At 39.3% G+C, this 23,760-nt stretch overlaps 1 protein-coding gene across 1 annotated transcript; it reads right to left on the bottom strand.

Moving 5' to 3' along the window:
* Positions 1 to 1,063: 1,063 nt before the first annotated feature.
* LOC119511830 (myosin regulatory light chain 12B) lies at positions 1,064 to 20,938 on the bottom strand. The gene is made up of 4 exons (XM_037806349.1): positions 20,667 to 20,938; positions 9,545 to 9,743; positions 6,197 to 6,358; positions 1,064 to 1,929 (listed from the first exon to the last, which is right to left on the bottom strand). Exons 2-4 carry the CDS (start codon positions 9,726 to 9,728, stop codon positions 1,757 to 1,759), a joined length of 519 nt encoding a protein of 172 aa, XP_037662277.1. The 5' UTR covers positions 9,729 to 9,743; positions 20,667 to 20,938; the 3' UTR covers positions 1,064 to 1,756.
* Positions 20,939 to 23,760: the final 2,822 nt, after the last annotated feature.

The following is a 23,760-nucleotide window of genomic DNA, read 5'->3' as shown; positions in this document are numbered from 1 at the left end:
CAGTTTAATAATGATCATGCTTATCCCACTATCTTTTCCCCTTCCCTTAAATATACAGTGATTCTCAGGCTGGCTTTGTTACACTTCATGATAACATTAATCTTATGAGTAGAAAAGGGAGGCAGCTTTGGAACCTTTAATTGTGGGACCTTGGCCAATTGCTTCAGCTTTTCTAAACTTGCTCTCTCACTATAAACAGTAGGAGTTAACACCTGCCGTGCTTACCTCATGGGCCGTGGGGGCTAATTACATAATAAATGTAAAAAGCTCTTATGAACGTTAAAGCACTGTAATAGACCACTAGAGCTGAAATGCTCCCTTGTTTTAAAAATGAAGGAAGCCTAGAAAAATTAAGTGATAGCAAATGAACAGACTATTTGCCTACCGCACCAAGCTATAAAGCACAAATATTAAACAATGTGTAAATGCACTGACTTTAAGCCAAGATACCAAATAAACTTTTAGGAGGGGGAATATGTGTTGGACAACATTGGGAAACTTTCTTTTCATGGGTCTTTTCCTTTTGTAGATTCTCCCTCCCATTTCTCATGGTGCTTGGCCTTGAGGATTTTAATAAGTTCACAGCAGCCTTGTCTAAATGCTGTTTTTCATTCCTTCCCTAAGTCGACAGTCTACACTCCATGAAATGCCTTCAAACATTCAACAACTATAACAACAGTAGTGGCTATAATCTTTTATTTTCTACTTTTTGGCTGGATAGAATTTTTTAAAACTCTGTTCAAATAATCAATTACACCAAGATTATTTAAAATTTCAATAATGCTACAGAACTATTTTATAAGGTAATGGAAATGCATGACACTTTCAAGCATTTGGGAATTTTCAGAGACATCATAGTGGTTAAAAGCATGATAAGCTCTGCAGTTAGGCATCCTTGGTTGGAATTCCAACTCTTTCACTCACTAATTCTGACTTGATCAGTTACTCAACCACTCTGAACTCAGTTCCCCCACTGGAAATACAGGGCTAATAAAAAATCTATCTCACAAGGCTGATGGGAGGATTCAATGCAAATAAAATGCAAGCAATGCTTCACACACAGTAAGTTTCAACAGTTTACTTTTTCCTTCAGATTTTGCCTCCTCTCCTTACAATCTTATATCATAAAATGTTTAATGTTTTCTCCAATATGTTCTATATTTATCATTCAGTAGTTCAAACATCTGACTTACTAGCAGTGTGGGAAAAAATGAAGACATAACTAGTTTTTATTGTATAATGATGTTAAATTGTACTTAAAAGTTCTGAAGAACACGGTTCCATATATGTGAAAAATCAATTTTACCACGAAATCTGAATAATATGAAGTTGAAAACCTAGAAGAACTACCACCAACTACCATCCACTGGTTTAACTTGCCATTATATTCCATTTGAGTCAGCATAATCTTTATTTCAAAATAGCATTTTTATTATATAAAAATGTAAAAATCCAGCAAAACCAGAAGTATGGATATATTTTCCTGGGCTTTCACATTTGTTGATTTTTATTCGCGATCTCTTTTTCAACACAACTTACAACCTCAATCCCCATTTCCAGTCTGATTATACAAGTGCTAAGTGGCAGAAAGGTCTGGAATAAATACCTCAAAAGACAAAAAAAAAAAAAAAAAAAAGACAAAGCTGTGAAGCTAAATGCATGCAAAAGGCAAAAGGTGCTATGAAGGTGGGGGAAAGTGTCTTAGAAATAAAATAGAGTAAGACAAAGTAATTGGAAGGTTTTAGCTGAAGTTCTTTCAGTCATCCTTGTCCTTTGCTCCGTGTTTAAGGATGCGTGTGAACTCAATGTAGTTGAAGTTCCCCTTTTTGTCGATGGGCGCTTCTCTGTACAGCTCGTCCACTTCCTCGTCTGTAAACCGATCCCCCATGGTTGTCAGCAGCTCTCTAAGGTAATCCTCCTGGATGGTGCCTGGAAGGTAAAAGAGAGAAGGAAACAATGAATCTAAACCAAGTCAATCTTACAAAATATTTCGGAGTATCCATATCTACACGGACAAAATAAATTAGCAAACTAAAGTAATATATAACTATATCATGAGGTTTTCCAGTTGCTTTTATGGTACTTTATTAATATGAGATTAAATCATTTAAAAAAATTCAGTAATAGATTATGTGTTTATAGAACTAATCTGATGCCAGTATTTTCTAAAGGAGAAAAAGAAAAATCTTTATGTGTCATAGATACAAAGCAAACAAAAAAAAAAAGCAGCTAAATTTTCATATAATGGGGCAGTATGATTCCATTTTAAACCCTTTAGTCCCAACTAAAAAATATAAAGTGTTGTATTTTAATAATTAGAAAAACTGAAACTTCCATGACCCTTAAACCCTAAAATTTACTTATACATCAAACATCTATAGAAAGCTTATTAAATGCCAGGCTCCAAGAATATAGTGGTGAACAAAACAACCTGGTTCTTAACCTCACGAAGTTAACACACTATGATTTTTACTTCTGAGTATTTGCTTTCAGGCCTTGTCCAGATGTATAGTTTTCTTTTACATAATTGAGTCATATCATACATGTATTTTATATTCTGCAATTTCCATTTGAAATATCATAAACCTTAAAAAAGCCCACAGCATTTTTAAATTAAAAAATAATGCATTCTTCTTATAACAGATATAAACAATCTACAAGTATATAAAATAAAAAGTTCTATTCTTGAATGTAATTGACATTCAGAGTGTGATATGTATCCATTCAGATAAAGTACTTTCCTAATTACAAAATGGATTTCCTAATTATGAAAGGCATGGTCTGTAGCCTACTAGTCTTTATACCACTTCTGCCCAGCACAGAGAAATGCTTGATAAACACCCAGGAAACTCAACCACGTAGTCTTCTATGGTGCAGAGGGACCTGAAATTTTTAACATTTAGATTCTTTGACAGTTTTTCACATTTTTGTATACTTGGATTTTTCCATGTTCTTATATTTCCTTAGGTTGATTCCTGTTCAATCTAAAGCTTCTGTGGTGTCGTGTGTGTGTGTGTATGTGTGTGTCTGTAAAAATAATGTCTTTAAAAAGCTTTTACGTATTATAGAAAACTAAAATAATTTTTTAAAAAATTAATATACATAGATTTTAACATTCTTTGTTCCACATCAGAGTGATCAGAACTATACTTACTTCTATATTATTTGGAGCAATTTGGAAATGTAATGATCTTCTCTGAAAAATTTTGTTTAGAGAAGCTGTCAATTGATTTTTCAAAATGGTTTTTAGACTGTTTAAAAATGGAAACTAACATTGGATAGTAAACAGTGATTGTTACCTTATCTGATATACAAAAAAGTTAATGTTTTAAATAGCTTTTAGTTTATGACCCCGATGTTACTTAGACTAAAGCAAAAGGTCCTCCCCATCCCCACTCCCAAAACACTGAGGAGAGAGGGTAATTTAAGTATTTAGAAATATTTCCCTGTAAAATAAAAAGATTACGTTGAAAATCAGCAAACAAAGTCATTAGTCGGATCAGGGCAGCTGTGAACAGCATGTGAGCCATGCAGACAGTGATGGAGTGGCATCAGCTGTCAGACTATAAGGCAGAACTGTCTAGAAACTAGACCTGATAATTTTGAAGACGAGGTAAAGACTTTATGTAACCCAGAATTTACAAACAAGTCTGAAAGATGGCTTTGATAATTATGGCACACTTTAGTTAGCAATGTCAAATTCTGCATTTAATTTATAATTTCTAATATAATTTGTGTATCAGCAAATAAAAAACAGAAGTAAACAATACAAATTGTATGCAATTTTTTTCTGCTGAAATATGACCTTTTCTTAAATACATTCCTACCATTTATTGATATCTACACAGGAGTAAACAGGCTTCAGAGATGTTAAGTAACTTATTCAAAATGATGTAGCATGAAAGGAAATACACAGACCTTTCTAATATTTTTTCTGCCTCTTGTAACAATTTAAAAGTATAACAGCCACCTCATGGGAATAAAAGAATAAAAAAGGATCTAGGTTCTAGATTCTGCTTAGCCACCAAAAACTAGCTACGTGATTGTGGGCAAGTCACTCAAACTCTCTGGGTCTATGTGAGCTCGGTGGTTCTTTCCAGCTCCAAATCAGGATGGTGTTTTCCACGTGTTCCAAGGAATATCAGACTAGAGAGATACTCCTCTAAAACCTCAGTCCTTGATCAACTGAGTTTGGAAAATGTTGCCTAATATATGTCCCTTGGGGATTAACAGTGAAGTACTTTTCCCAATTCAAATGTCTAAGGGCTCCAGGAAGTTCACAGTAAAGAAACCTTTTAAACCTTGCTGAACCCAGTATTTCTCAAACTTACTTATCACAGAACCCTCTTTCAAGTAAGGCCTTGTCTACTGCCCTTGGTGGAAACATCTGCATGTAGAAATGTGGCTTGCAGCAAGTTTACAAGTACCCATCAACTACTGTTTATCACCTAATGTATAAACAGTCCAGAGAAAACCCAGGCACTGTTAACCTCTATGGGCTGTCATTTTCTCTTTCATGAGAGACCTGTGAAAATTTAGTTTCAGTGGAGAATAATGACTATTCAGAGATGCTATCACTAGAGACTGAACAAAGATCATACAGGATTACATTAGGTAAAGAAAGGAAATATTTTCAGCTTTAAGTTACATGGTTTCTAGTCTGTTCTGTCCCTAAGCGGTTGGAGACAGGTGACTCTGGGTTCTCAGCTTCATTAGTAAATGAAGTGACCCTAAAGGATCTCTAAGCCTCCTTCCACCTTTAAGGTATTTCTCTGAGGTTTTATATACAAATACTTAAAAAACAAAACAAAACAGAAAAAACACCAACTAACACCAACTACTATTCTACACAATACTGCAGGAAAAACAAGTATTTATAACATATTTATATTTTTATTAGAATTTTATTTCAAATGTTATTTAAAAATACACAGCAAATTTAAATATGATTATTTGAATACTTTGGTATAGCTTTCCTTAAAATATCCTCTTGAGGATCCTCATTCATCTAATAAATATTTCTTGGAGGTCCACTATGTATCAGCTAATGTGCTGGGCATTACGGGGAATAAAGGTTGTTGAACGAGAGGCCTCTGCTCCTTAGAAATGTCCAGCCTAGAAAAGGAGATGAGACATGTGCCTCGGCATCAGCAAGAATAATACGAATGGTATAATAGGGGCCTAAAGTGCTCTCATCAGAGGAAAACTCACGCAGGGAAGGGGTGGAGGAAGGGTGTAGTCGAGGAAGTAACTGAGCACTCACAATGTACCTGGCACTGTTCTCAGAGGGAGGAAAGTTTGGACAGGCTCTGGGGTCAGGTCAGCCAGGAAATGAATCCTGGTTCCACCACTTATTAACCAGTCCTTCTGTGCAACTAGCTCAACATCTCCACACAAATGGAACAAGGGAAGCTGCTTTCCAGGGTGGCTGTGAGGATGCTGTGAGACAATCCAATCCACGAAAAGTGCTCAGCACACTGCTTGGTGCAGAGTAAGCACTCAGGGCATCTGAAGGGAGATAACCAACACTGGGCACATTCCCTCCAGTCCCGCAACTTCTAAGTGACAGAGCCAGAGAAGAACACTGCACTGACACACTGCCAGCTCGTAATCTTCATACACACCAGGATGCCAAGAGCAAATGTGCATGACAGGTGGGGGCAGCTCTGATGTGGGGATGGAAGAGCAGAAAGGCAGGGGCAAGGGACAGCTGAGGAAGGGATGCGAGAGGCTGAGGAGAGGGTTAACAGAGAAGATGAGGGGGATAAACTGAAGAAATAGAAGAAAATGAGAGTAAGAAAAGTGAATATTTAGGCTTTGCACACTTCTAAAAAGCAAATCCTCCATAGGTGCATTAAAATGAAAAAAAATTAAAGATTTTCATTTTTCATGTTAGTTAACTATACTTTTTACTGAGACTGACAGTCAAAGTAATTTTTATGGTTTCACATATAATAATTATCCCTTTAGCTTTCAGGAAGCTCAGAACCAAATTCAAAGATTAATAATACAAATGGTGTAACTTCTGTGTCTTAGCTGTTGTTAGGTCATAATATCTTACTGTAAATACAAGTGTCTCTTTATTCATTTAAAAAAATATGTAGATCTTACTAATTTTTTTTTCATTCCCTAAAAAGTACTTCATGTACTTTGTGGAATGAGGCTGGGCATAGACCAACAAACAAGTATCACTCACCTGTTGCTTCTTCATCAAAGCAAGCAAAAGCATTTCGGATGACATCCTCTGGGTCTGTGCCATTTAACTTCTCACCAAACATAGTGAGGAACATGGTGAAATTTATGGGCCCTGGAGCCTCATTCATCATGGCTTCAAGGTATGCATCCGTTGGATTCTTTCCTATAAGAATTCACATGTTAGCGACACACTACTTTCAATAAGGAAATAATTTGCTATTTTTATGTTTCCCAACATATTTTTAAAAGTAACCTCATCATCATTTGAAACTAATTTTTCAACTGATTTGCATTAAGAACATTTAAAAAGACAATTTTTAACAACTTAAAAAATCTGATACAACTTAAAAAATCTGATACGTTATTACAAAAACACATTTCGGCTTAGGCCACATGTTCAGTCACTGATACTTTCATCTTTCCCTTTGCTATTTCTCATTAAAAACAAAACAAATACCTGAAACTATGAACCAGGCAATACCCTATTATTAAATCTTCAATGCTGATAATAAAATTAAAGTTCCACCACAGGGATCATTTCAATATAAGTTATTAAAAAATTGAAACATTCATATTTCTAATTGTGCATTTGCCATAAATTGGTTGTGCTTCAAGAATTTTATTTATAAGTTGGTCATTTAAGTTATAGCTATTAGGCTGATTTAGTACTGTGAGCTAATTTCAGACAGTGTTATATAGTATTAGATTGTCAGATGTATCCTAAAATGCTGTCTCCTCATGTCACTGAATAGTAGTATTATTTAGTAATGTTTGTAATAGGAAATTTTAATCTCAGTCCCAACTGAGAGACAACTTCTTCGAATATGGTGGTGAGGGATCTCCCCTGGCCCTTCCCTAGAGGGCGGGAGTAATCCTCTGGGACAGCACGATGTGGTGGGAATCCAGTGGGGCTTCTCTTTGTCCAGGCCACTGCACGACCCTGGGGTATGGGAAAATCAGCTGTAAGGGTCTGGAACCTGGGTTGGAATCCCAATTCTGCCGCTGGCTATGTCACCTGAGAGAGGTGGCAACTCTGTAGGGTTTATTACTCTTTTATCTGTAAGTGGACTGGTTGAACTTGGTATCTCTAAGGTCCCTTCCAGCACTCATTAAGCTTGTATGATTCCACATGAAAAGAACATCTCTTAGTTGAATATTCATATCTAAGGAAGCATCTCAATATTATACCCAACTATGTAGTAGTGATAACCAAATCTAGAATTACGGGTCATATGTAAATTTTAATCTTGGGAATTTGGGTGGAATTTGAAGACCCATATTGCATCTATTTCAGTGCATTACAATCCTACCCCATCACATTTATTCAAGATATCAACAAAAAGTCCAAAAGAAATCTCAAGATTCACTCAGTAAGTGAAAATGGCTAAACAGATAGACTTTTCTACCTTCGGATTTAACCTGATCCTTTGGCAACTATTTCTGGGGGTTGGATGGGGGTGAGCTCGGGGAGTATAATTCAGAGGCAATCATGAGAACCCTGGGATACAGAAAAGGACACAAGGATTTAAAATGAATTGGTTTAGGCTATATACCCATGGACCCATTCAAGGTATCTAACATGACTTGCTGATCTGAAAGGTAAATAACATATCTTGAAATGTATGGGGGTTCCTGTGCCAGTTTGGATGTATTATGTCCCCCAGATAAAGCCATGATCTTTGATGCAATCTTGTGGTGGCAGACATTATTAGTGTTGATTAGGTTGGAACCTTTTGATTCCGTGTTTCCATGGAGATGTGACTCAATCAACTGTGGGCGAGACCTTTCATTGGATTATTTCCATGTGGGTGTTGCCCCACCCACTCAGGGTGGGTTTTTATTGGATCACTGAAGTACTTTAAAAAGAGCCACACAGGCCCAGAGGCAGAGCAACTGAGAGTGACATTTTGAAGAGCAGCTGCAGTCAAGAGGGACACTTTGAAGAATGCACAGGAGCTGAGAGAGCTCCTGTGCTTGGGGGCAAGCGGACACCAGTCACGTGCCTTCTGAGCTAACAGAGGTTTTCCGGATGCCAAGGGCCCTTCTTCAGTGAAGGTACTCTATTGTTGATGCCTTACCTTGCACACTTCATGGCCTTAAGACTGTAACTTTGTAACCAAATAAACCCTTTATAAAAGCCAATCCATTTCTGGTATTTTGCATTCCAGCAGCATTAGCAAACCGTAACAATTCCCCAAAACAGAAGGCCCCAGAATTGGCCTCTTACTCTACCAGCACTCATTAATTCAACAAATATTTATAGAGTGTCTTCCATGAGCAGGATATGGGCTTGAGTGTTCAATTTTTGGAATACAGCTAAATATCTCAATTTTCTTCAGTAGCCTTCTTTGATGATGACTTGCCCAAAAGAGTATACTTGGCTAACAATTCTGAATGTGAAAAACACAAGGAAACAAACACATGGAAGTCAACAAGTCAGATCAATATCTTGATTCTACCCTAATGATGTCTAAAGTAAATGCTGCAAACTGCTAACAATGGGAGAATGGAGGTACAGGATATGCTGGTGCTCATCACACCTTGAGTTGCCCGGTCTCGCTAATTATCCAAGCAGAGAGCATAACCCCAGAGGATGGCACCTAATTGTGGCCTTGCCTGAGCCACCTCCTGACCTGCCACTCCCAGTTACCTTGGCCTATCAAGAGCTAACTGCTTGTCATTCCTTTATTCCCAACTGTAAAAATAGTGCTGATTCTGAGCAGAAAGTGTAGGACCTTCTGAGTTCCTCTCTCCCTCCCTTCCTTCTTTCTAAAACCAAAACCAACAACAACAAATCATACAAGGAATAAAAATTAACACCCGTGTACCCAAAATAACAAATGGCAACTTAGGTTTGGTTTAAAAATCTTCTATCTTTATATTTTCTTTTCTCTAATTATAAATGAAATTTTGGAAGTTACTTCCTCTGTAATCCCCTTTCCAGTAGCACTGCCATCCTCCCCAGAGACAATTGTTATCATTCATTACTGTCACCTTGTCTATAATCTGTCCTCAACCTTTATTATTAACTATACTATATCATCAACAACCCTTTAGTTTGAAAATCTCGTATTTTGCTACTTAGACATCCCCTCACTTTCCAGCTAAAAGACCTATAGTATTTAGCTAGCAGGCATGTAAGCTGACCTGACCACAGCACCAGGCAGCCCCCCTCCCACAGGCTTTTCCTATCTTAGGACCGGCCAAGCCTCAATATGGCACCTCCCACATCCAGAAATCTCTAATAGGCCATTTGAGTCAAGGAGAAGACTATCTGTACAACATAAAAAAAACATAAAGAACTGAATTATTTTTGGGAAGTGGGCATATAAAGAATATAAAAGCCTACCCAGAGAAGCAAGCATATCGTGCAAATCTTCCTTGTCGATAAAACCATCTCTGTTCTGATCGATCATGTTGAAGGCCTCTTTGAACTCCTGAATCTGTGACTGGTCAAACATGGCAAACACGTTGGATGTTGCGCGCTGAGGGCGCTTCTTGGTGGTCTTCGTCTTTGCCTTTTTGCTCGACATGGTGACTGTTTAATTCTGGTGTTAAAAAGAAAGAACCATAAAGCAAAACAGAACACATAAGACATAAAGCAAAAAAGAGCTCCTAGCACCAAAACACCTTAATGTAGAATTATCGTTTCAATTGGATAGGAATAAATTCAAATCTAAACTCTGTTTTCAACATGACAATATGATGGCTAAAAACACAGAGTTTTGAAAGAATTAAGAAACAGAATAGAAATTCATGATGTACTTTGCCCCCCAGATTTCATGAGACCAATTTTTATTAAGTGGGAAATAACTGAAACATACATAACAATAGCTAGCATTTTCTGAGTGCTTACTGTGTGCCAAGCACTGTTATGAAGGGACAGGGATCTCCAAAACACAAAGGCTCCACAGTTGGCCCCTTTCTCTTAGAAGTGTTGTCCCATTTAATCCTCACAACAATGCTATCCAGCAGGTATGCCCACGATCTCCATTGACTACCAATATGATATAACCTCTTTGAGCCTCAGTCTATTATCTATTTCAATGCAAGGTGGGAATTAATGAGATAGTGTATGCAAAGAGACTAGTGTATAGTCAGTGTATGACATATTCAAAAGGCTCTCATCTTTAAAAAACATCATCATCAAAACTTACTCCTCAGTCTTGTACTCCCTTCTAGCTACGTCCGTTTCCCCCTTTCCTTGACAAAGCTTTTAGAACACCATTCTGATATCCACTTCCTCATCTTCCCAATCACTCCTTGAATCTCTATAATAAGGCGATGAAGTGCCTCCAACACTCTACTGAACGTCACCAATAACTGTAATGTCACATTGAATGGACACCTTTCATTCTATTTTTTATTTGCAGTTTTAAATAATGTAAAAATATAAATAAAACGTAAAAATACTATCAGCTTTGGAGTTAGGAAGTACTGAGTTCAAATTTCAGCTCCATCATTCTAGCAGTATGACCTCTGAAACCAGATACTGGAGTAATTTTCTGACCCAACAGCTTATTCAATCTTCCCAATTGCCTATGAAATCGGTACTACATAGGTTTAAAAATAAAATAAAAACAACAAAACATGGCCCTTGTGTAGTGAATACTTTAACCTTGCTCAAAGAAAGGTTTGGCCTTGGCCCTCCCCTCCTGAGAGATGATCTCTAAACCTTGGAATGTCCTGCCTGATAAGAGTGTCTTTTTTCCCTGGGGGCCTCGGGCTATGCCAGATAGTCTAACCATGTGACTTAGTGTGGGGGCTTTGGGTTAGTCAGTATCAGCTCGACCTGGAGACTGAGGTCCACCACATGGTGAGTCAACCATGTATATGTGACAGAGCCCCCCAAAACTCTGGTCACCGAGGCTCAGGTGAGCTCCCTGGTTGGCAATACTGTGTGTGGTGTCACAAGTCTTTACTGCAAGGAGTTAACGCTGTCCATGACTCCAGGGGCAGAGGACAATGAGAAGCTCCACCCAAGGAACCTTCCTGGACTCTGCCCTATACATCTCTTTCCTTGGCTGATGTTAATCTATAGCCTTTCACTGTAATAAATTAACCACGAGTATAAAAGCTTTCAGTGACTTCTGTGTGTTATTCTAATGACTTATCAAACTTGGGGGTGGTCGTGGGTACCCGTGAACTCTGCAGTTGCTGTCAGAGGTGAGCGCAGTCTTAGGGACTGTTACCTTACACTGCAGCCCTAGAGTGTGAAAGCAGATGACTGGCTGGGGATTTTGGACCTGGGTCTCTAGGATTTCTGGTCTGGACGTTTTAAAACTTACACTGGCTACTTTGCTTTCTTCAATCTAAAAATCACACCATGGGCATTCAGCTTGCTTAGTGGTATCATTTTGAAATACACTGCCCTTAGGGTCATTACTACAATGTTCATGAGTCCCTGTCCAACTCCTTCCACTCTTCACATGCCTGTTCTCAATAAATGTTAATATTCTTCTCCTTCCTGTTACTTAGATTATTATCTGACCTTAGTAATATTTTTTTAATCTTCATTTTATTGAGATATATTCACATACCACGCAGTCATACAAAACAAATCGTACATTCGATTGTTCACAGTATCATTACGTAGTTGTACATTCATCACCTAAATCAATCCCTGACACCTTCATTAGCACACACACAAAAATAACAAGAATAATAATTAAAATGAAAACAACTAAAGTAAAAAAGAACACTGGGTACCTCTGTCTGTTTGTTTGTTTCCTTCCCCTATTTTTCTACTCATCCATCCATAAACTAGACAAAGTAGAGTGTGGTCCTTATGGCTTTCCCAATCCCATTGTCACCCCTCATAAGCTACATTTTTATACAATTGTCTTCGAGATTCATGGGTTCTGGGTTGTAGTTTGATAGTTTCAGGTATCCACCACCAGCTACCCCAATTCTTTAGAACCTAAAAAGGGTTGTCTAAATTGTGCGTAAGAGTGCCCACCAGAGTGACCTCTCGGCTCCTTTTGGAATCTCTCTGCCACTCAAGCTTATTTCATTTCCTTTCACATCCCCCTTTTGGTCAAGAAGATGTTCTCCGTCCCACGATGCCATAACCTTAGTAATATTAAAGGTTAAATCACAAAGACAGAATGTGGTTCTCTAGCACAGCATCTAGGTTTTAGTTTCTATTCACATACCAAAATTGTTGGAGTAAGGCTATTTCTCCTGAATAGAATTCTATGATTCTATTCAAGATATAATAAGATTCTATTCAAGTCTGAGGGCAAGAATTAGTTCTATCCCTCTGTATCAGCAAATTATGTTTGTAATAGAGTCATTTAGAAAAAATCCACAAAGTAAATCTTTATATATATATATATATATAAAAAGATAATAGATTTTCAATTTTTGAAGCTTACTGTAAGTTCTCCAAGAAGAAAATACCAAGCTGGGATTGAATAGGCAAGAATTTTATTGGGGCGGGGGGGAAATGCCTGTGAGACAAAATAGGGAGGGAGCCTGGTAAGACTAGAAGAGCCATCAGAAGATGAGGCACATCTGAGCCCCAGAGGAAGGAGACAGAGAAGGAAGGTTGGTGGACAAGAACCAGGGCAATTCACTAATTGGAACAGACAGATACTCCGTATAATAACACGGTAATTTCTAAAAGAAGAAAAAGAAAAAAAAAGTCTAATCTTTTTGTGTACTTCATTTAAAAACAATACACACTTGGGCTGTATATGTATATGGTACCTCCATATAAACTCCATAAAAACTCCACATACATAAAAACATCAGCTAAAGAAGTAAGGCAAAGTTGTTCTGAAGGGAACTCTGGCCCTAAAAGAAACTACCACCCTCTCTTTCTCACCTTTTGAGTTAAACATCTTGGCTTTCTCCACTTTCTCACTTCCCACTCACTTTTCAACCCACCACAATCTGGCTTTCACTTCTTTATGGCAATTGCTTTCAAATCTCCAAACCCAGTGTAAATCTTCTTGGAACTTCTTCTATATTTGACACTGTTTTGCCCCTGTTTCCTTCAGAGACTCAACAACTCTTGGCCTTGGTACTCGGTAATAGATGTGAACTGCCCCAGACAGAAAGAGTGCATGGTTGTCCATGTTGAAGACCATACATTCCAGTGAAGGAGACTGCTGAAGAGTATATTGGGAAGACTGGTTTCTGTAAAATGCTGTAATCAACTTGGTGACACCAACTCACTCTTCCTGGTTCTCCTAGTTCTGTGACTGTTCCTCCTCCATTTTCTCCACTCAAATACTCCTGTTTCCCGTGGCACAAGTTCTTTTCACTTTGTTCTCCTTGGATGATCTCACTGACTCACTATTCTGACACCTATGACTCCAAAGTCTGTAACTCCAGGCCTGACCTTTCCCTTGAGCTTTGGACTTAAATATTCAATTGCCTGCGAAGGCAACCATCCGGACATCCTGTGGACACCTCATAATCAATACATTGAAACCAGAATCCTTCATTATCTTCCTCCTAAACTTTCTCATTTTTCTGTTTTCTCTCAGTTAATGGCACCATCATCTACCCACTCAGCAAGCCAGAAAGCTAGGAGTCATCTGTGACTCATCCCTCCATCTGATGAATCAAGCAGGTCCTCTCTCTTAAATATTTCTCAGATTTGCTCATCTTCCTCATTGCTTCCACCACTACCCTGAACTAGGCTCTCATCAGCCCTTGTGTTAAATATTTCTATGGCCTCCTAATCAGTCTCCTTGCCTCTTGGTCTCCTCACAACTATTCTTAATATTCTAATCAGAAATGTCTACAACATGAAAACGACCTTATCATTCCCTTTTTAGAAATTTTCAGCTCCCTACTGCTGATAGGGTAAAGTACAACTTCTAAAGCATGGCAGTCAAGGGCCTTCTTTCCCTATTCTAGAATGACCCTTTTCAGCCTAATCTCCAGCCATTCTCTGCCTTGCTCTTTACTTTCAGCAATACCAAAACTTCCCCCAGGCACCATGCAGTTTCTTACCTTGTGTACTTCTGTTCGTGCTGTCTTTCCAGACAAAAATGCCCTGGCTCACTTTTCTGCCTTTGGACCAGAGAGAGAATTAAAAGTCCACTTGATTTATAGCTACTGCCATTTATTGAGTGACTTATGTGCTAAGGCCCTCTGCTGGGTACATTACATGCACTGAATTTAACATACCTGCTTTACAAAGGAAGCAACTGAAGATCAAAGATACTAAAGACTTGCCCAAGGTATCCTAGTGGCAGAGCTAGGATTTAAACTTGCTATTGGTTAGTTCTACCTACACATTTTCTATTTTGTACTAAATGTTCTTCCAATTATTTGAGTTTAACATAAAATTCTTAAAAATGTTTCAGTGCTCTGCCAATGTAATGAAACACCTATTTCTGAGCAGCTACTTTCCTCTAAATTCAAATCCTAGGCAGACTGAGTTTTTAGATAAATTCAACCGACATTAGATAGATGGTAGTGATGGAAGCACAATATTGTGAGTGTAACTGACAAGCAATTAATTATATATGTGAATGTGGTTAAAGGGGAATTTTAGATCATGTATATATTACTAGAATAAAAATTAAAAGAAAAAATAAAAGACTGTACAACACAATAAAACCTATTATAAATGATGGACTACAGTTATTAGAACAGTTATAAAAATGTTCTCTCATGAATTGTAACAAATGTACCTCACTAATGCAGACTGTTAGTAATAGGGTGGTGTATGGAAACTCTGTATTCTATATATTTTATGCATGATATTTCTGTAAATCTGCAACTTCAACAAAAAACTTAATAATAATAATAAAGACACTGGAGAAACCAATTTTCAGAATAGAACTGCATAATGTGCATAGGAAAAGAATCAAATGTGAACAGCACTCTCTTGAATTTTTCAGTATGGCCAGCCCTGGTTGGGTTTCGTCTAGCGGCAACATTTTCTATCAGTCATGGTCTTGTTTTGAAACCTTTACGTAGGACTGTCAAATTCTTGTTTAATCTACAAATGTTAATTAAAAAAAAAATCATAACCCTACCCTTAAACTACAGTTACAGACAGAAAATATCCACATAGAATACAGCACATAATGTAATGAATAATCCTCAAAAGTATTAAGAATACTCACTTCCTCTTCAAAATTTTTATTATTTATAGTGTTCTTAGAGGTTACAACAAGGGCAGGGATGCAGGAATACAGGGATTATAGGTGGCTGTGGTATCAGTCTATTTAGATGATAATCGTATTAGAGAAGGAACTTTACTATCTTCATCATTTATAAGCAGAATCTGCCTGTAAACTTCATTCAGCCAATATAGCTTATTGGAAGCTGGGAAAGATACCCATAGGGCATATTCTGTCAGCTACCTATGACTTCCTTGACCTTCCTTTGAAGCTTCTTCCTCTAAGCATCTGAAGTCAGCTAAGTGCTATACGGCTCTCATGGCAGTTAGCCTTCTGGTTTCAATCCTGGCTGCACATTAGAATCGCCTTGCAAGTTTACAAAAACTGATGCCTGGGTTCTAGCCTAACTGTAACTGAATTTCTGGAGGTGGGGCCCAGACATTTGTATATTTAAAAATGTACCAGATGATTCCAATGCACAGTGAAGGTTGAAAACCACTGAGTTAACGACTTAGAACGGATTGAATTGTTGATACATTTAGTTCTTAGCTTTTCAGTGTTGGCCACTGTGGTTTAATGGAGCATGCTGGAGACCTGGGTTCTACTGCCGGTTCTGTCATTCTTAAGCTAAAAGATTTTTGGCTATTTTAGCTCTCCTGGACCTGATTTTCCTCACCTATAAAATAAAGAGGTTTGGAAGATCAGAAGCCACAAATTGGCAGCTACCCAACTCTATACAGTCTGCATGGAGGTTTGTCTAATTTCCCCAGAGATGACCTTCAAATTGCCTTTTTAAAAAATTGAGTTTGTTTGACAACATTAAAAAAAACCTGAACATTTCCCATAAAAACTTAAGAGTTCAGACATCTTGAAAAACTGTAAGATGAGGAATCACTGGCTCAGTGTTCCCAAGTTCCTGTGGATAATGAGCACCAATGAGCAATCTCCACCATTCCCTACAGTTCCCTGAGACAGCTGGTATTCATTTATGATCCCTGCCTGGCCCCTGAGAGCATCTGTGCCTGTTCCTTGGCTATGGTGGCAGCCAGACTCCAAGATGACCCTCCATGAATGTCACTCCTTGTATTCATACTCTCATGCAGTCACTTCAAACAGTAAAAAGGGTTGATGTGTGTAACCAATAGGATACAATGAATATAATGGTGTGTGACTTCTGAGGCTGGGCCATGAAGCATACGGCAGCTCTGTGTTGCTCTTTCTGATTGCTAGCTCTGGGGGAAGCCAGCCACCAGGTCCTGATGACACTCACACAGTCATACAGAGGGGTCCATGATGCAGGGAGGGAACTGAGACCTCCTGCCAAGAGCCAGCACCAACTTGATAGCCATGTGAGTCATCCATGTTAGAAGCTGGTGCTCCTGGGACTGCAGCCCTAGGACCGCTGGATTGCACCCCCATGAGACCCTGAACCACCCAGCTGAGCTGTTCTGGGCTTCCTGCCTCTCAGAAACAGTGTGAAACTGCTGATTGGTTTTCATTTTTTTAGCTCCTAAGTCTTGGGGTAATTTGTTATTCAGCAAAAGAAAACTAATAAGGTTATTATGTTTCTTTGGCCTACTGAACAATGCAGTATCTAGTTTTAAAGCTCTTAAATGTTTAAAAAAAAGGGGGGGGGCAATGCCTTTGCTTCAGAATTACAGTCACAGAATTTTAGAAAGTTCAACAGGGCTAGAGTTGTTTGTATTGGACTGGGCTTTTTCTGTTTCTGGCCAGAAAATTTTAACTCCTTCTACTCAATTTCAACTGTAACAGATTCAACCCTTTCTCAACATTCCCAATGCCACCATCCTGTTCTTCTGGCTAATATTCTGCTGATTTGCTACTGCTTCTTGCTTCCTAAATCCAGTTTCCTTCAAAGCTCTGTCCTTGAATGACTGTGCTTTCTTAAAAGTACTGGTTGAAAAACTGGTAGCAGGAAGTTACCACTCAAAAATAAGGTTAAGGGGCAGTGGTGGGGCAGAGAGAGTTGATTTCATGAGCAAAGAGATGATTATGAGTTCAAGTTTTAGCCAAGCCACAGCAGAGGGATGCAGAAAGATCGGGGGCAGGATGCTCAGGAGGCATGGTTTAGCAAGGCAGATTTGTGGGCCGAGGCACAACCATGAAGACCTGAGAACAGGTGAACTCACACACAAATAAAAGCAGGGAGCAGTTCTTAGACTAAAACCAAAGGTCTTTTCTGACTCAGTTTTCATCCTTACCAAAATCTATTAGAGTTGAGAAATTTCTCATGGATTCCCATGGTCATTACTGTAGTCAAGACTAACATTTGTTCTAATGGGGGTGAGGGATTGTGGGAGATAATGACTGAATACACAAGCAACAGCCTGAAAACAGCAATTATAAAGAGAATTTAGTATATAGTTAAAACACCCAACAAAATTAACCTCATATATTTAATGACATGTAATTGTTTCTATGCTGCATATTTAGGCAAAAAAGTAATCAGTTCCATAAATTACTGCATCTAGTATTTCTTTAACAGAGCCAAACTCAATTTTTACGGTTTTTCTCTTAATACCAGTTAAGCATTTCCCCAGCAACTTATACCACATACATTATAATGCTGTCATTTCTTTCTCAAAATTATGAGTTTTATCATCATCCCAGTTGGTGGTAAATTTTTCATCCTCTAAACTCTCATATTTTACTGCAGTGAAATTTATATACAGTGAAATGTACAGATTTTTACAATGAGTTTTTGTAAATGTAAAACCTGTATAATCACCACCCTGAATCAAGTTATGTGTTAACGTCCCTCCAGCAAATCCCCTCAAAGACAATCAAACCCTCACTGGCAACCATTATTCAGATTTCTATCACCATAGATTAGTTTTGTGTCTCTGAACTTCTTATAAATGGAATTATAGTCTGTACACTTATGTGACTGACTTCTTTCACTTAGTATGTTTTTTAAATGTAATTTTATTGATATAATATATTCACACACCATACAATCCACCCAAAGTATACAGTGTTCACAGTATCATCACATATTTGTGTATTCATCACTATGATCATTTTTAGAACACTTGCATTACTCAAGAAAAAGAAATAAAAAGAAAAAAGGATATCCCAAATACTCCATATCCCTCCCTCTTATTTATCACTACTACTGCACTCTACCCAATTTTTAACTTAGTGTAGTATTGTCAGAGACAGATGTATAGATCAGTGGAACAGAACAAAATATTCAGAAGTAGATCCACAGAAACAAGGGCAATTTACTTTTTTTTTTTTTTCCGATATAGTTATACAGTCATTATCAAAGATCAAGGCAACTGGATTACAGTTCACCAACTTCAAGACTTAATATGTTTTTGAGATTCATCTATCTTGTTGTGATCAGTTTCACTGTTTTTTAATGCCAAGCAGTATTCTACCACCATGTCATTCTACATATACATCTTTTGTAGCAGGATTGAGTAGAGTGCCTTGCACATGACAGGTGCTCAATAAATACTGTTGGCCAAATACATACACATGCTTTCTTCCTAACACAAACAGAATTACATAAATTTTTGTTCATTATAAGGCAAATCCTTATAATGGATTTTGGGGATCTGACTTCCAAAATAAGGTATTCTCCATGGTTCAACATGAACTCCACTGGACTTGCTCTCTTTCCCAAGGGATCCTTTGCAAAACTTACCAGCGACCCCTTGCTCTCTAGTAGGAGAAATAGTACTGACAATGGCCAACATTTATTACAAGCTAAGTATGTGCCAGGCCCGGTCTAAGTATTTTACATGTACTGACACATTTACTCCTCACAACAATGTATTACATGGGTACTGTTGTTAGTCCCATGAGAAAATCAGGGAAAAGAGAATAAACAATTGCCTGCAGCCAAACAGCTAGAAAATGGTGGCACTTAGAGCCAGAATCTACTCAGAGTCTAACTCCAGAGCTTATACCACTAGCCCTAATACCTTGTATACAGGCAGTGGAAACCCTTTACCATGAAAATGAGGATAATTAGCTGGGGGGTAACAAGCACTGCGATCACACAGCTAATGTACAGAAAGAGGAAGGAAGATTCCCAATCAAAGATGCTGGCAAAGAGGGTACAATAAAAATTATCCTAAGATATCTAGAACCTTGAGAGAGAGGGACAAATAGCCCCATTCAGGGGCTCTAAGTCCTCTTCTCCTTTCTAACCTCAGCAGCCCCCACCCAGGGAGCCATCAGGTTAAGATGCAGTTCATCCTGCCCAAACTCTGGCTCATTAAAGCATAAATGAATACTGAGTTATCCATCACAAAAGTCGTTTCATCCAACAGAGTCTGAATGAACAGAAAGCTCTGCAATTAGTTACAGAGAAAATGGGAATCCCTTAAGTGACCTTGGACAAATTTACCTCACCTCTCTGGGTTTCAGTTTCCTCAAATGTAAAATGAAAAGGTTTCACAAAATAATCTATAAGGTCCTTTTGAAGGCTAAGATTCTTCTCTTACCAAGAGACTCTTCCAAATCCATTTTACAGAAAGGCTACCAAACTAATCCTCTAAGAATCCAAAATAGCTCCCTAAAGCCTCTTATATAATCTTTTATTTCTCGCCAAATTTTCAAGACTTCCATAGTGGATAGGCCCTTACCTATCCTTATTTCCAACTATTATTCATTAGAATTCTGTTCCATTCCGACTGCTCTCCCAACTGTCGCCTATTCATGCGACACGATTCCCACCTTTGTAGCTGCTGCTTTTGTTACCTCCCTCCCACAGATCCGGGGAGAGAAATATCCTCTAAATTCTCCTTTCTAGGTCTGACTCCAAGACCTTCAAGGAAGCAACGATTCATTTTCAGGAAGCCTTTTCTAATTTCTGCTGTTTGTCCTTTTCTTGCATCAACACGAATGAACTAAATCTTTACAAGATGCAAAATACAGTGAAGGTTACAACTCTCAGGGAAGCCAACGCATTTCTGCCTCTCCCACCCAGGCACCCTTCGACACTGAGTCTAATGTGCCGGTAGCCTCCCGGAGCCCTCGGGGTAGCCAGCAGCGTGGCGGGCCCGGCGCAGAAACTCAGCACGCACACACCCCGGTGGCCCTAATCGGGTAGCTGGATCGCCGTGGGGGTTCCGGGTGGCCCGGGGCGCCGGGTTTGCGAAGTCACCGGGGCACACAGGCCGGCTCCATCCGCCCAGGCGCTTACGGGCGTCGACTTCCCGGTCGCCGATCCCCTCCCTCTACCCGGGCCGGGTGTCCACACCCGCGCCGCGGGCAGGGCTGACAGGACCCCGCGCCCACCCTCCGGCACCCGCGCGGTGGGCGTGTCCCCGCTGCGGGGGAGGCTGGAGGGCGGGGAGGGGCGCGGCCGTGGCCCGCGGGGGTACGCGCGGCGCAGACCTCACTCACCCGTCCCGGAATAGGGAACCAGGTTGCCCTGCGTGAGTCCAGTGTCCGAGGCGATCGAAGTGGGGGAAGCTCCTGGCACTTCCGGTCCCGGGGGCGGGCCGGAAGTCGCGGTTTATCCAACGCGAAGAGAGGGGAACGGTTAGTTTTCTCGCTCCAGACTGAACGATAGCGGGTGTGGCTACCGAGGAACTGGGCTGCGTGGACCGAGCGAAGAAGGCGTGCGTTTTAGTTGCTGTGTTTTTACTTTCTCCGGTCGTTGGCACCCCGTTTCCCCTTCCCCCCGGCGATCGCCCTGGTGGCAGATCTCGCAGCCCTTCCGCGTTCCAGCGCGGGGCGGCGGCGGCATTTGACCTGCGCGGGCGGGGCGCGGTCCATCGAGGTTCAGGGGTCCAGGTGTGAAAGCGGCACACCTAGGATTGCCCGATTTAGCAGATAGTACAGCTCTCCCGGTGAAGTGGGAATTTCAGTTTTCTAGGGTATGTCCCATGCAATATTTGGGAAGGCGAGAGGGCGGCGATCCGGCAGACTGCTTGCTGGGAAAATCCTTTCTTTAATTCTCACTTTCAGCTGGAGTTAAATCGTTTACCCTTACTCCTCCCTTCTTACCCTCAAATGATAAGGTTTACAGGCCCTTATCAAGCAAGCAACTGCGGCACCTTCTGTTTCATTACCCCTTTCAACCACACAAAGTTTTATTCCAGTTATTTGCTTCCCTTTGGGTCATTAAAGAGATGACAGAATTACGTACACACGCATATATGCATATATATACCCTTACGTAATGCTCTTGGTCAAAACAGGAAACCAGGAAGCTACGTTATTCAGGTTTTGTTCTAGATATTGTTTGTGGCTATAATCTTCAGGATAGTTTCCCTCACTTCTGAATAACCTAGATGAATAGAGTTTCCCTCACTTCTGAATAACCTAGATGAATAGCACTATTTGGGATAACCGGAGTCAACCTGACTGGAAACTTTTATTGATCACTTGTTAATTGGCTAAGCGTGTGCCAGATGCTGGAGAGAGAAATGAAATCATTCAAAGTCTCTTCTTTGAACTCTTCTAGAACTCTGATCAGAAATTCCTAGTTTGTAGGAACTGTGTTTATTAACTAGTTCAAGCACTCAGAAGCAGTTCTTAAACAGCGTTCATAAGAATAACCTGGAGCACTTTAAAACAGATAGTTTGATTCAGTAGTTTGGGGGTGGGGTGATAATTTACATTTCTATTAAGCATCCAGGTGATATGGAAGCTGTGGCCCAAAGTCCAATTCATAACTCTATACATTTTTCAATAGTATTAAAGAGCAATTGCTGAGAAGTCACACTTGGTTCTAAAATATTTACTTTCCCTTAACTCCAGTCTGGCCTTTGGAGTTCAGTAGTTTACATATTTTTTCCCTCACTCATCACAAGGTTTGACTTAAGTCTTTGTCACAGCTCTTCCAAGTATGGTCTACTACTACCCATAAACTCTCATCCTGATCACCTCAGCTGAGTCACCCTGACTGTACTTTGACTTTGATCTCTGTATTTGTTTCTAGAACAGTACTGTCCAAGTCACTAACCGCATGTGGCTACTGAAGTTTAAATTAAACTTAAAAATGTCTAATACCACTGAGAAAGTGAATTTTAAAGTGCTGGTGTCTTTATTGGACAGCACAGAGGATATTTCCATCATTGCAGAAAGTTCTATTGGACAGTACTCTTCTAAAACATGATTCTAAGGTACACTGTTCCCTAGACTCAAAACATTATGTAATATTTATTAATGAAAAAACTGGGTATCTAAATATCTAGCACTTGGGAAATGGTTAATTAGGTCAAAAAAAAAAGTGGCTATGCCAAAATATGAAAGTAATAATAATGGAGAAGTCATGACTCCTGCTATTTGAGCAGGCCTGTAGGAAATCTATGGTAAAAGGATATAGGGTGTTGGAAGAGCTGGTGGGCATAGGTTGAGCAGCATCGGGAAAACTGGGCAGCATTTCTTCAATGTGGGATTAGCCTCAGCAACTCCCTTATGGCCAGCAAAGATAAAAACCAGGTTTCAGGGAAATCAAGAAATTGTACACTTAAGGAGGACTAAATGAGACACATAAAGCCCCGCATTCTACATCTACTCAGGACATCTAAAATAAACTATTTGAGCAAAGCCTAGTTACTAGGACTGCTATTACTAAACTAGAATAGACATCTATTATTCCTAATGGAATCTGGTTCTTTTGAGTAGTCATCTGAAATAGAAATGGGAAATGGGGAGAATTTTAGTACACATGACCATTTTTTTCTGTGGTGGAAGCAATATTGATTGATTCCTCACTGAGATTTCTTAAGAAAGCAGAGGTGATAATTTTTCCTGTTGAAATGGAAATTCAATTCAACAAACAAGATTGTAGAACCAGGGACTTGGCCTGGAAAAAGTACTTTTTTAAACCACGGAATGAAAATTCATTAGTACATAAAAGGCAAAGAATTAAGGCAGGTACTAAGATTCTAGTCTTGGTGGGTAAGAGCAGTCATGTTACTAGTCCCCTCCCTCCTGTTCTGTGAAGTTGGCTTCACCAGGTTAAAGGATCTAGCTGACCTATCCAGTTGAGAACAAAGGCCAGCTGCCCAGGAGGCATTTGGCAATTGCTTGTTGAATGAGGTAATGGATTGTCCTAGGATAATCTGGTTAATAGTAGCATAAAACTAAGTTATTAGAGTAATTGTCAATTACTCATCTTCTTAGGCTAATTTTCAACCAATTTTTTTCAATGTTTCCAGATCTTTCTAAACTCATGAATTTTTGAGAGTCAGATTTTTGAAGTCTGAAGAGAAGGAAACCATTTACCACTCCCTAAATAACTCTGAAACAGTCCTGCATTTCTGCAAACAGCAGGTTATTTTTAGGATTGAAATAATGACCTCCCTTCCCCAGGCATGTGACTCCAGCTGTTTTGATTGTGGGCAGGTTAGGAATGTTCAAAATTCATATGAGGACTCATGGTGAATCTGCATAAACAAATACAGAATTTCAATAAAGATTATTGTTAAAGAAAAACTAAATGCAAAACAAAACAAAACAAAAAACCTGTATTGTATTTCCAACA

The sequence above is a fragment of the Choloepus didactylus genome, chromosome 16 (assembly GCF_015220235.1).
Source record: "Choloepus didactylus isolate mChoDid1 chromosome 16, mChoDid1.pri, whole genome shotgun sequence".
NCBI classification, from domain to species: domain Eukaryota; kingdom Metazoa; phylum Chordata; class Mammalia; order Pilosa; family Megalonychidae; genus Choloepus; species Choloepus didactylus.
The sequence above is the reverse complement of the archived record's forward strand: the minus strand, read 5'-3'. Positions and strand labels throughout refer to the sequence as shown.